The 14,336-nt window shown below is 52.1% G+C and overlaps 1 protein-coding gene across 7 annotated transcripts; it reads right to left on the reverse strand.

The window, feature by feature from the left end:
* Positions 1–18: 18 nt before the first annotated feature.
* Positions 19–6,852, reverse strand: LOC122388508 (mediator of RNA polymerase II transcription subunit 17-like). 7 transcript variants are annotated; one of them, XM_043379669.1, is made up of 11 exons: positions 6,790–6,852; positions 5,371–5,470; positions 4,733–4,918; positions 4,210–4,345; positions 3,706–3,886; positions 3,230–3,403; positions 2,328–2,814; positions 1,969–2,125; positions 1,419–1,571; positions 834–1,154; positions 19–637 (listed from the first exon to the last, which is right to left on the reverse strand). In XM_043379669.1, exons 2-11 carry the CDS (start codon positions 5,454–5,456, stop codon positions 545–547), a joined length of 1,974 nt encoding a protein of 657 aa, XP_043235604.1. In that variant the 5' UTR covers positions 5,457–5,470; positions 6,790–6,852; the 3' UTR covers positions 19–544. The 7 variants fall into 7 exon arrangements, with proteins under 7 accessions (XP_043235604.1, XP_043235605.1, XP_043235603.1 ...); XM_043379670.1 differs by lacking the exon at positions 6,790–6,852 and adding an exon at positions 6,231–6,515; XM_043379668.1 differs by lacking the exon at positions 6,790–6,852 and adding an exon at positions 6,462–6,514.
* Between the last annotated feature and the right edge of the window lie 7,484 nt (positions 6,853–14,336).

Consider the following 14,336-nt stretch of genomic DNA (forward strand, 5'->3'; position numbering starts at 1 on the left):
ACCAAACGAACAACAAACCACCTTATCGCTATACATTTTTTGCAAACACACAGAAACAAAGATACTCAAAATGTTAACACATGCGATGTAAAAACACTCAATGCGGTACATGTTTTCGATCGCACGATTGATCGTGTTTTATCAAATGCCAAACCCGCCCCAAAAATTGTATGCACTTCACAGGTCACGTGATGCACGTAAACCTGGGGTCATGGGTAACATGCTGCGGTCATTTCATCGGGAGGGTGCGTCACATGGTCAGTGGCCGCCCCCTTAAGTCGGTGTTACAAAACAGGAATACTCGCGTGACGCTTCAGAGCACCTGATTTTATAACGCAGTCATCATGCAGTCAGACCATAACATCGGACAAAGCCGTAGGCCTCGCCGATCGGCCCACATGACTGCTTGGAAGGCGCAAGCCAAGGCGAAGAAAACATCGTGAAATCCCATCCCATACACTTCCAGGAACAATCGCATGATATTCCCAACCCGGCCGTTCAAACAGATGGGTCACGTGATATAGTGATGGCTGACGATGTGAGGTCACATGATGTTGCCGGTGCCGCTGGACAGGTTGGCCATCAGTAGTTCCATCTTGTTGAGGAAGTTGCGGCCCTCCATCTTCTCCCATTTGATCTGTGGAGACAGACAACGTCAGGTATTGGTCAATAACACTTGGTACTACAGATGGCATTCGACACAGTCAAAAACAACGCAGCAACCGCGCGATTTAGGAACTATCCGACCAATCATAACACAATGACAGCGTACACACCACCCCCCGCTTAGCACTGCTGCGCTGCGCCCTCTCCTTCCTCCCCATATCACCCACCTGTCGGAAGGCTCCTCCGAGATGCTCCCACTTGTGTTCGGTGACCAGCGCCGTGGGGAAGAAGTCCCGTTTGGGCGACTGGGCCACACTGACGGCGACCGGCTCGCCGTGCGGCTGGCAGCGGACGGCCACGTAGCAGTGTCCGCCGGGGGCCGAGAGGACGCAGCTGGAGGAGGCAGCCCCGCCACCCGACTGGGCCGTCTGTGAGCTGTCCGAGCCGCCGCCGCCGCCGCCGCCGCCCTGTCCGCTGCTGCTGCTCTTCACCGTCCAGCCCATGATACGGCCCAAGGACTGGGCGGCCAGCAGGTTGTGCTGAGAGACCTGTGCAGAGACGGGGCGGCGAGAGAGGTGGGTAGTCAATGTAGATATGCAGTCGGGAATCGGGTTACCATCGGCCTATTACATAAGCCAGGTGCTGAACAGGTAAGCATGTAACCCCAAATGCGCATAGCTCGACAGCTGTAAATTTGGCCACCTCATGAACTAATCGTTGTCAAGTTGGACTCCGAACCTTCAGTATGAGACCTGTATACAGCCCCCACTTGAAAGTATGATGCTGCTCCCACCTGACAGAGTCTTTCCCACCTGGCACAGTATGATATAGTGCAGCTCCGAGGTCTCGTAACTGACGGTCATCACGCGGCCGTCACGGCACACACAGCGCAGAGAGTCCTCCAGTACGTTAATGAGGAAAGTGGTCCGGTGGACAGAGTCGTAGCCGTGCGTCATGATGTTCACCTGACGGGGAGGAGGGTGGGGTGAGCGGGCACGGGGCGGGAAGGCAGGCAGGGTCATAGACATCAAAAGGCGTAAGATCGTCACAGATCGTTCTGAATGACAAGCAGCTGAATGGCACAGAAGCAGACCAACTTCAATTCATCACATATGCATCAGACTTTGTACGAAATGTACCACCAAGTCATCAACCTTACACAAAACTGAATGTGTGAGATAGTGATTTGACCATCTTGAAGCAAGACTGTCTGTGTGAGTTGGAAACTAACCTTCCAAGTTCCAACACAACGGATGTGGGTGGGTGAGTTGGTGACTTACAACAAGTCTGAGCTAGTAAGTCAACTTAGTCACCAACCAAGCAGGAAGACTGCTGGCTGGACGAATTCGTGATTTAACTTACCTTACAGCACGACTGAGTGGGTGAGTTGACCGAGTTCCAGTGAGTGACGATCAGCGGGTCCTTGATCTCCCGCGCGCAGCTATCGATGGCGAACGCAGTGCGCATGCGCAGCACCACGTGACGCGCCTGGCGGATAATGCTCTCCAGTAGTGTCTCACTGTGTAATGGACGATGACGGTTAGAGGAATGAAGAAAGAACAGACCACTTACGGTATTAGGTAAGCTGATAAGAAATACACTAACAGACAAACGTAACGCATCTGAACGACCAAACAAATGCAGAATGCTCCACCTCAACATCCTCCCTCAACCCACTAAAAGATTCCCCTCCCTGCATGCCCAGCCCAATCCCTACCCACCTCTCCACCATTTTCAGCAGTTGTCCCCGCGAGGCAGCGCCCGGTCCCGCCTGGCGTCTCCTCTTGCTCATGCCCATGGGCGCCGAGGCCGGGTGCGGCATAGCGTGGTGCATGTTACGGTGGTGCATGTGCCGCAGCAGCTGGTGCAGCGAGTGCTCCAGCACGTAGTTATTGTCCCCCAGCGGGCCGGCCGGCACGGGCGGCAGCGGCGCGGCGGCCGGCCGCCGCTCGGGCCGGGCGCTGTGCGCCAGACCCATCACCAGGTGGATTCCCGGGAAGATGGTGGAGGTGATCTCGTTGCCGATGACCATGTGAGGCAGACGGGGCTGCAGCTGGACTGCCTCGCGCGCCAGCTGAGCGATCAGCTCCTTGCAGAAGAGCACGTTCTGGGCGGCGTCCAGCCGGTCGCTCCAGTGCTGTGACTGGGGTACGGGCAGAGGCGTGCTGCCGGGGTGGGTCAGACGCGCCGAGCACAGCGTCTCCTGATCTGTGGACAGACGGGGAGGGGAGGGTCAGGCCAATCACTTGTGATAATTTCTGCAGTGCCCTGGTGTGTATCGATAGATAAAGCGTGAGGAAGACTGATAAAATAAAGCGACTCCAAATTTGTGACTTGAATCTGAGAAGGTATGGCTCCCAATGGTTATGTAAAATGTCCTAACGCTTACGTTGTATGACTTATGATACACCAACATTTTCCGTCAGTGAGCACTGAGCAGTCAAACACCCACCCGCCCCCAGCCTACGAACCCGACAGATCATCAGAAACGCATGTCAAGCCCTGTGGCGGACACCAAGCAGCATAGTTTACACAGTAGCAGGTAGCTCTCTGATCACACTCCCGATCACTGAAACCCCTTGGCCACTCCCCTCCTCTCCCCGAGGGTCGTGCCGTCACCCACCTTTCCGGATTGTGACGTAGATGAAGGCGGCCCCCTGCAGCTCGCTGGGCACAGTGACGATGATGGGCGACGGCGGCACGGGCGGCAGGCCCGGGGCGGGCGGGGGCAGCGCCGGAGCGTTCTCCTCGGCCTTCTTCACCTCGAACGTGCCGGAGAGCCAGAACCGCGAGCCCACTGTAGAGAAGGGGGGAGGGTGTGGGGGCCAATGCTGAGATCGACACTGGTGTGGTGCAGAGCTGAGACCGGTGGAACAGGAGTTGTCAGCCTGCAGCCAATTGAGGAAACTGAGTCAAAGCATGCATTACCTAATGAACCAAGCACACAACTTTTATAGCTCTAGGTCGACAAAAAGCCGACTGTTTCCGTACCGACCCGTCAAAATCAGAGTTTGACGTTGCGCTTAATCCATACACGCTATGCCTTATTTGAATATTGAAGTGACAACATGAAACCACCACGGCCGCCCCTGGACGTACCCTGTTTGTAGCTGAGGTCCCCGATGATGTTGTTTCCGACCTTCCTGAGTCGCCACTTCTGTCTCAGACGCAGCAGCTCCGTGTAGAAGTCGTTGTTGTTGCGGTTTCGCCTCTGCTCCGCTAAGTTCTCCCGCATCCGCTCGGCACCCTCGCTCAAAATCTGCGCCGCCGCCGCCAGCCCCTGTCCAAGAAAAAGAAGTAACATGTTGTAGTGCCGTTACGAAAAAGTATTGATGAAATTGAAGAGCCGTCACAAGGTCGAATAATTTCGTCACTAGAAAACTTCTATGTAATTAAACTCCATAGCTAAAATATGATGAACAGATGGAGCTGTTCAGGAACAGACACCCGTACAAACTTGAAAGAGCAAAGGATATCGAAAAGACTACGAACATGGTGCATGATTGATCTGCTACGTTTTCCGATATCGAAATTTCTTTATACTTTTCCATACCTGCTATAGTTCAACAGAACAATATAATCACAACAGAGTCATATTCTCGCCTTTTTCTTGCTGATGACCTGGATGATCTGTTTGGGCTCGGGCGCGTCCTGTGTCACGCCGTCCAACACCATGTACCGCTTGTGGCGCGCGATACTCAGCACGTCCGAGAGCACACACACCTCCGTGTAGGCGTCCCTGGGGGAGGTGGTGAGGGGGTGGCACGTGAGGTGACGCTAACGGTGTTGGTGGGATGAGGATCGAGGGCATGGAAAAGGTGGCGGGACTTACGCGGTTGAAATAGCACATTTCTTAGCTTGTACATGCTTCTGCCATGTTTTTGTAAGAACATTTTCTAAGTAGAAATGGCATTTGCTTAGTTAACCGATAATGCAACGCAAGTACTGCTACACTCGAAATCATTCTCAATTCATTGTAAATACGAGCCAAATACATCGCAGAAAACTATAATCGTTTTTTATGACCCTGCCGAGCAGCACCACTCAAGTCGATCCATGAAAAAGGTTCATTTGGCAGTTCGTATCGTCACTAAAGAACTGACGCCCGCTCCATCCCCGTAGTTACCGTATTTTGTTTCGGACGCTCTCCCAGGGCCATGTGGGCTGCTGGAAGGTGGTGACCTGGCTGTCGGCGTCTCCGTCGCCCTCGGCGCTGCTCGGGGCCGCCTCGTCACCGTCTTCCTCCCCGTCCGAGCGACTCCAGTCGATTTTGGCCGCCAGACGCGCCAGGTTCTCCGACATGGAGAGCGGCCTGGTGGGGAGGGGGAGTATCAGTACATGGACTGAGGGGCGGTATTACCTGTGAGGAAAAAATTGCCAGGAAGCTCAAAGAAGAGCGTTTACACTGGAAGGATACTGCACTGCTGTGAAGAGTGAATACTGACAATGGTGAGGATTATATCTTATATGTGACAAAACTGAAATCTGAATGTTTTGATCATGATGACACACCAAAGGTTATTGTTTTGAGAAAGATAAATTGATGATAAGGAATTACATACTTTAACTTAAACCAAAGTGGAAAGAGCTTAGGGTAAAGGGACAACAAGTGGTCAAAACTTACAAGTGTGACAAATAATGAAAATAAGACAATAGGTAATGAAAAGACAACAACCATAGTGCTTATACACATCGCTACCATGGAAATGTGGTGAACTTCGAATAAAAGAAGAGGGCTCAGCAAAGTGAAGTGGGTTAACTTACGGCTGAGGAATTTCCCTTCCATCATAAGTTATTTCAAATATCTGATTCTCTTGAGGTGTCTCTATGCTTATCTTCGGCCCCGACATTTTTCGTAGCTAGCCTGCAAGTAGAAACAATAGTCAATACATCAGAGGAATGTTGGCACACATGACACAAAAGGTGTTGAAATAAAACTATGCAGATAGGATATTGTGGGGACACAGCATGATTAGGTAAGCTGTATGTGGTTTCCATGCATGCAGCATGAAGGCCTTTCCAGATAACCATGAGCAGGACTGTCTCATCACGATCACTATCTCCGTAATGTATCAGGGTACCCCCAGTAATATGGAATTTCAGCACGTTGATTGGGCGGTGGCTCCTAAGCTGACTGGTGGTGCATTGCATGTGTGCTGCAAGGGGATTAGTAATGGAATAAATAGCAGAATAAGTAAGCTGGTGCAGGGCCCTGGCTATACTTGAAAATAGTGTCTAAGTCATTAAAATATGGCTAAAATGTCATTTAGGTTTAATGCATATCTTGTTTTGGGCTATCATTTGATTCAATTTTAGAGCATTGTCCAATATGGCAGCCAATTGGAGAAACCGAAACCCTTGTTTAATTATTGGGGCTTTTGGGTGCATTGACTGCAAAGGTCATTTTGCACCCACTACGCCCACTGGGGGAGCCTTTTAGTTAGGTCATTTTCCAATAATTCCGTTGGACGGCATTACCACTGCTCGACCCTTCACGCCACTCACATCATGAGACCTCTCTTGGGCCTTACGGGCATTGGGCATACCTCCTGCATAGGGCTTTGGACCATAAAATCTAATGCAACTGCACGACAGTAAAACATGATTGACCATAAACCACTTACACTGGGTTTTATATATCTCTAAAAAATATCTAGTAGGGATATTTCACAATTCTGATTCTTTTTCAACAAACAGAGACGAAGAGATCTGAGATATTGATTCACACACAAATTGGCCACGTTCAATGCTACATCAGAATAGCCCTGGGCTTTATTGCCAGCACCCAATGTATATAAAAAATAATACAATACAATATAAAGTAAAAGAACAAGATAAAAAAATGTTTTTGAAACCGTTTGAAACAAAAAAAAATATGCGTCGCAAAGGCCGTAATGCGTCATTTATGAGAGGTGGGAAAGGCATCTCAGGTTCATACGTCACTCATTAGCTAATCTTGCGTCATTACATTTTCTCTGTTTGAAAAAATACGCATTTTCTCTGTTAATCTCCAAAAAATGAAAGAAAAATGAATGATAATAATCCAAGAAATATCCGGATGGCACTTTTTTGCTTTTAAATGGTTTTAAAAGATTTTTTCATTTCAACTTCGATTCTAAAATGTAATTGTGCCATATCAGCGAAAGCTACCAAATTGTGTAAAAGTTCTGTAAATCACTAAACCTTGGGCGTATTGGATATGTGCTTCACTGCTTCATATGCTTCGTCCATGGATTAGAGACAACTGGATGGGGCACTCCGGCGATATTAGCGTCACACCGCCGTTATGCGCATGCGCGAGGAACGTACACGACCGCGGCCTTGGCGCCTGTTGTAAACTCAATGGCGGAGTGCTTTGCGGCGATTGTTATTTTGCTTTTACGTGTGATTTAGCGCGTTTGAAGAAGGAGTTGGGGCGGTATATGATATATTGAAAGGTGAGGAATGCAGTGGAGGTGAAAGTTTGGTCTCAATAGCTATGTTTGGTGAGGAAATGACTTGTGTTCGGAACACGCATTCTCGGGTAAACACCACGGCTCAGTTAACTAATGTATTGGTCTATGCACATCGGCTCATTACACGCTAATACACTGACCGCCCATCAGGCCGGACCAACTGTCCGCCAGCTCATCCCTGAGCTCCCCTGGGTGAGCCAACCGCTCAGCCCCGAGCTCCACCCGCCGAGCCACCCGCTCAGCGACTGCCGCCGCCGGCGATGCGTCGCCTTATATAGGGGGGCTGGGCACCCGCCGACCAATCAGCGGCCGCCACGTCACCCACGTCACCAGCCGGCCGGGACTGCAGGTTGCAGCGCCGGCGCACGCTGCCGGCGGCCGATACGAACGGCCGCCGCTCCCCAACACACACCCCCCTACACAAAAGAGGTGTACGACCGCTCACATTTCTCAAGTATGTACAAAAACTTAAAACAACAAAGACCACAATGCACCACAACGACATAAACCGCGCACACACACACTAAAAGTAAACTTAACAATACGTTCTCGAGCGCTCGACAAATCGACACGTATGCGCAGCCTCCCTCAACAATCGGGTCCACCGCACGCTCCGGTGCGTGCGATTCACACAGCTCACGAGCCCCCCGCCTCATACTGTCCAGGGGGGCGGCAGAGCCGCCCGTGCCGCACTCGGTACGGCGCGGGCGGGCCGAGGGCGGCGAGAGGCGACTCGGGTCCCGCACCGCGATCCGGGTGATGCCGCGCGCACCACACGGCAGCCACCTCTCGTGGCAAACAGCACATTCGTTCACCATACGGTGTCAGGTGGTCGTGGTGCCCCATCTTGGCTTTACCGGCGCCGTCCCGCACTCGGTAGGTGGCGCCCCTCGGGCCCTTGTGCCGCAGGCCGAACTTTGGCTGCCCTCCAGCTGCTGCTCGAAAGTCGGGCTCGTCACCGGCTTTGCGCTCGAAGGGGCGTGTGGCCGGCTCGGTCTGCACCGGGGCCCTTGGAGGTGGGGTGGGCCTTTTCCGCCTCCCCGCTCGATCACTCTTACCTCCAAAGTCCAGGGCCCTGCCCCACTCTTCCGGCATCGAGGTGTTGCAAGGCGTCTGGTGGCTGAGGCGCTGTCTGGCGTGATTGCGCGGTTGGCTCTCTTCTTGCGCCTCCTGCGTGCCGCTCCACTCCACCGGACTAGCGTCCCCTGCGTCGCCGTCGACACCTGGACGGCTGGTGGCGCGTGCTTCTTCACCCGCCACATCGCCAGCCGAGTCGACCTCGCCGCTGGCCTGGGCGGTCTGCCGGTTAGGTTGGCCTGCGATGTCAATGCTGGGCGACCCGCCCTCGCATTGGCTCGTCCCGGACCCGTCGCGCTCGACCTGGTCCCCGCATGGGGTCACTGGGGCTGGCCAGTGTCGCCACTTGTCCAACCCTGCTGACTTGAAGACGGCCCGAGCGGTACAAGTCACGAGGGCCGCTGCCCGCGCGCAAACCTGTGAGCAGCGCCTCACCAAACCGGAGTTCGCGGTCCCTGACCGCTCGCGATGCCCGAGCTCATCGACCGGGGGACGGCAAGTGGATGGAGCCTCGCTGCCCGCCGGCTCTGACCTTACCGTACACACGATCGACGGTGTAAGAGGGCACCCTTGCCCCTGTCCTGTCGCACTACAATCCCTCGATTGTGTGGGCTGCCCTGCCGTAGGGGTCCCGTTGGGGGCAGGTGGGTCAGCCACCCTCCGCTGCCACTCACGGTCGCACCCCGCTGCCTGTGTGCCTCCCCGCCGCCGGTGCCCCATGTGTACCGTTGGGCCCTCCATCGACGGGATATCGGACGTGCCTACGGCCGCAGTCGCCGGGGCAGGCGGGCGTCCCGCCCATCGCTGGCCCCCACGGCCGCACTGGTGACAGATAGGCGTCCATCCGCCGGACTCCTCAGACGGACCACGGGGGCGCTCCGCCCACTCCAGGCCCGCCTGCTGATAACCGGGTGTGACGAACCGCCCCACCTGCTCGTTTGCGTGTGTGTGCCGCGCCGGACATTTGCGGACCAAGTGGTCGGGGCTGTTGCAAAAGAAACAGCGGCGCCCGCTACCCCGCCTGTTCGGGTTTGGTGGCCCTCGTTGGGGGTTCCTCGCCCCTGTCCCGTGCCCCGTGCGGTAGGCGTCCCGCCTTCCCGCCGTCTCAAGGGTTTGCAGAGCGCGCTGCAGCTCTCCAATTAGCCTCTCCAGCGCGTCCAGCCGCGCATTGCCGGGCGCGCCTCGGTCTTGCACCGCCAACGCCTCGCCCTCGCTGGGCGGGCGCATTGCTCGGAGTGCGTCCTGCTGCCTTTCGAATTTATCGGCGACCTTCACGGCTTCGATGAGGCTGGCCGGGTCCTTCGTCAGCACCCGCACCCGCAGCTGCTCCTCACGGAGGCCGCATACGAAGCGGCTGACGACAGTCGCTTCCACGGACGGGTCGCCGGCTCTCGCCCCTGGGTATGCCTCCCGGCCTGCCTGGCGCACCCTGTCGGCGAAATCGCGTGTCGCCTCACCGGGCTGCTGTCGGATGCTCGCTAGTTCAGCGTGCACCTGCATCGCGTTCTTTGCTGTGCCGAAACGGGCTTCCAACGCGGCCACCGTTTGCTGCAGGTTGCCTTGAACATCCTCCGACAGCGAGGCGAAGTAGTCCAGGGCGCCATCTTGAAGCAGGCTGACCAGGCCCCGCTGCCGACTCTCCTCCGAGAACGTGACCGTCTTCGCACGGAACCGCCGGTACCACCGACCCCATGATTGATTATTTACCCCCGTGAAATTTTCAAAGTTAGCTAAAAATAAAAGTTCTCTCTCCATGTTACGTTACTCTACTGAGCCGATTCAAAATGAAATAAAAATAAAAATTTACTTTAAATGGTGCAACCCAACGAATGCGTGTCCGCTAGTGTCCGAACCGTCCTACCGACCGCGCCAGTTGTTCAGAACACGCATTCTCGGGTAAACACCACGGCTCAGTTAACTAATGTATTGGTCTATGCACATCGGCTCATTACACGCTAATACACTGACCGCCCATCAGGCCGGACCAACTGTCCGCCAGCTCATCCCTGAGCTCCCCTGGGTGAGCCAACCGCTCAGCCCCGAGCTCCACCCGCCGAGCCACCCGCTCAGCGACTGCCGCCGCCGGCGATGCGTCGCCTTATATAGGGGGGCTGGGCACCCGCCGACCAATCAGCGGCCGCCACGTCACCCACGTCACCAGCCGGCCGGGGCCCTGTTTCACCGCCCGACGCTGCGCGCGCTGCAGCGCGCTGGGAGCTGAGGCATACCCCTGACGTCACTCGAATGACGTTGCGTGCGATCCGTTAGCTTATGGTAAATCGCGTTTGGAACAGAGACCTTGAAAAACCTAGTACCCATTGAACAGAAGTTTGAGGGGCCCTGTTTCACGGCGGAGCGCTGCAGTGCGCTGCGCGCGTCGGCGCGTTGGGTTCCCATGGCAATATCAACAAACCTCCCTCTGACGCTACGCTATGACGTCATCGCAAAACGCCAGCACCCAAGCGCCAGCACCATCAGCACGCTAGCAGCATTCGCACTCAAACCTCTGTTCTATCTGTACTGGGTTCTTTTGGACCTCTGTTCCAAACGCGATTCATCATAAGCTAACGGATCGCACGCAACGTCATTCGAGTGACGTCAGGGGTACGCCTCAGCTTCCAGCGCGCTGCAGCGCGCGCAGCGTCGGGCGGTGAAACAGGGCCCTGGACTGCAGGTTGCAGCGCCGGCGCACACTGCCGGCGGCCGATACGAACGGTCGCCGCTCCCCAACACTTGCTCTGAAAATAGCCCCTATTTGACAAGAAGCACAAATCGGTGTATATTTCTTTGATACAGCAGGCTAAGTGGATGTGAGGTAGTGTATTTTACTGAGAATTGTCCGGTGAATCGATTGATCGTAGAAATAAATGAATAATATAGCGGTACTAGGAGATATTCGCCTTTGAAGTGATGACTACAAATATGGCGCATATCGTTTATCACCGATTACACCTCTTTATTACTGGTTTAATAGAGTTTGGCTGACTACAAGTCAAGTACAAAATTGATGAATTAAAAAAAATACTTTAAGCACTCCTAGTAAGCCCCACATATATATTCTGAACCTAAACTACAAATTACAATACTAAACCTACACGTATGCACATATACTGCCACAACGAAAAGTATCCCGTCATGATCTTAAACATTTTAAAGCAACTTTTGACAATTTTTTTGTTCATGTAATGACTTTATATTTATTATTTCTCCAGTATAACAATATGGTCACATAATTATCTTCTACCACTTACCAGTCATTTTTATTATGAGAGGTTACGCTTGTTTGAGGAGCTTGAAAACTTCACACTTACGTTAATTGTAATAATTTATCATAAATGGTTCATAACATTTTGTAAGAAAAATTATACAATTTTCCAGCTGCCGGACATTGGTCACGTGACCACATTTTCCGTTTGACCTTGAGTTGGCACCAGATTTTGTCGACAAATGTGGCGCAGCTTATTTTACTGCATTATTTTAGGTACTAAATATTTAGACGTGTGGTGGTAAACGGTACCATGCAAATAATATCGAATCATCGGTGACATAGTTACCGTTGAAAATTGAATAGCATCAATAAAACACAATTCAACTATTATTACTCTTGTCTCTTACATAATCCATTGATTTTATTGTGTTTGCAGGCATAGTTAGAAACTGAAGAGCTGAGCTTGCAGCTCACAGTTGTTCTATTCTATAACTCGTAATGCATAAATCAGGCTACTGAGGGCTGCAAATTTGTTTCACTTATCTTTAATAACTTATAGCCTACCTTCATCAACCATTATCTGTAAGAATCTTGCATCAATCATCACCAGACTTATTAGTTTTTTTACATACCTAGTACACCCCGGCCGCGAGAGTGGGCGGGTACGACTCCCTCGCCCTAATTGAGCTAGCCTCGCGGGAAAAACAAGCATGTGTGCCGTTACGGGACCGGGGACGCAGCGAGTGATGCACGGTTTAAAAGTCTCAGGTCAACTGGTGGCCTCTGAGGGTCAGGTCAAGTGCCCCGAGGGCCAAAATACGATTTCGGGTTTTGAGAAATAACTTTGCAAAAAAAAAAACGGCGCAGAGTCGCGATTTTAGTACAATCATGTTTGTCATGCTCCGGTGCGTCAAATGGTACACTTTTGTTTGGGTGGGTTCAACATACGGTGTTCACATCGGGTCAAAGTCAGGTCAGAGGCACTCAGGTCACGAAGTTGGTCGGAGGAGGTTATATCGTATATCATTCGATTCGGTAGGTCTTCTCGAGTCCATTGGCGACTTTTCCGACTTGCCAGTTCAATTTTATCAGGAGTTATTAACGAAAAAACTTGTGTGACCTTTGTGACGTCATGAATGACGTCACGCAACGTTAAAGATGCAAAAGTGAAGCATTGGACATTGCAAGAAGTGCATGAAATTGCGATTCCATGTGCTTGAGCTAGGTTTAGATCAGGGCTGCGGAGTCGGAGTCGGAGTCGGAGTCGGAGTCGGTCGGAGTCGACAGTTGTGACCGGAGTCGGAGTCGGAGTCGGAGTCGATTTTAGAAACCCGAACTGGAGTCGGAGTCGGAGTCACCGAAAATCTGTCGACTCCGCAGCCCTGCTAGGTCTGCGGAGTCGGAGTCGGGAGTTGGAGTCGGTCGGAGTCGACAATTCTGCCCGGAGTCGGAGTCGGAGTCGGAGCTGGTTTTTGAAAGCCCGAGCCGGAGTCGGAGTCGGAGTCGCCGAAAATCCATCGACTCCGCAGCCCTGGTTTAGATCATTCTCGGCGTCAAAATTACAGTTTCCATATTTTCCTCATTGACTTGTAATGGTGACGCCACGCGATCGGCCTGACCTCATGTGACCTCTAGAAGAAATCCGAGATATGCAAGTTTTGAGACTTCTAGAGGATACTAGGTCCTGTAAGTATTATCTCACTGTGACAGCTCCTCTGGCACCGAGGGCATTGCGAAGTTTCGGTATTTTGGGACTATTGCAGAGGTTCACGTGTGACGTCATAAGTCCTAGTGATCTGACCTGAGACGGAAATGCAATTGGTTTCCAAAGATGCGTATGGAAGCAAAGATAAATTGTGCCAAATAGCAGCCCTCTAGCTGTAAGGTGTTTTGAGCTATCGCCAAAAGTCGTGAGTGGAGCGCTACCGACTCCTCCGGTCGGCCGTCGGAGGTTAGGAGGCGTGCAGGGTATCGGAAAACTACCTGGTACTTAGCGAATTTTGCCGATAAAAATACGTTTCTTATGCCGACTTATAGCCAAAAGACGACTGAATCTCAAACCAGTCGTATCCTTGCACTAAATGGCTTCGTTTAGACACGATAGGTCTGAAAAGAAAAGGTCCCATGTATTCTCTATGGGCGCCGCGAGGCCGTTGGCACCAGAGTTTCGGGAAGTGCCCTCGCCACAACCGCACGTGCAGATTTGGTCACGTGACCAAGCGCATTTGCCGCCACTGTATTTATATACACTGTGCAATTTTCATGTTCAGTTATCAGCTTGACCTTACAATTAAAAATGAAATGATTGCATCTATTAGCAAATATACAAAGAGTTACCTACGGTCGTCAAGCTAGATGTAAGCGAATCCTAATCTATAATCTAAGATTCGGATTCAGGCGAGCCCCTACGATTTGGACCAAACCTGGTCAGTAAATAGTACGTAACGTCCTGATTACGATGCATCCAAAATCTAAGCTCGGCCCGCCATATTTACGAAGTTACGGAGGTTTGAATTTCAAGGTCATTCGGGAGAGCCCCTACGATTTCCGTCAAAATTTGTATACGGACACTCTAGATGCTTCTCATTACGAATATCACAAAATTTAAGCTCGGCCCGCCATATTTACGAAGTTACGGAGGTTTGAATTTCAAGGTCATTCGGGAGAGCCCCTACGATTTCCGTCAAAATTTGTATACGGGCCCTTTAGGAGCTCCTTATTACGAATATCACAAAATTTAAGCTCGGCCCGCCATATTAACGAAGTTACGGAGGTTTGAATTTTAAGGTCATTCGGGAGAGCCCCTACGATTTCCGTCAAAATTTGTATACGGGCCCTTTAGGAGCTCTTTATTACGAATATCACAAAATTTAAGCTCGGCCCGCCATATTTACGAAGTTACGGAGGTTTGAATTTCAAGGTCATCGTAGCGAGCCCCTACGATTTCCACCAGAATCTGTACATGTAAACACTACATCGTCCTTATTAAG

Source organism: Amphibalanus amphitrite, unplaced genomic scaffold (assembly GCF_019059575.1).
Source record: "Amphibalanus amphitrite isolate SeventyFive unplaced genomic scaffold, NRLGWU_Aamphi_draft 000325F_arrow, whole genome shotgun sequence".
NCBI lineage: Eukaryota > Metazoa > Arthropoda > Thecostraca > Balanomorpha > Balanidae > Amphibalanus > Amphibalanus amphitrite.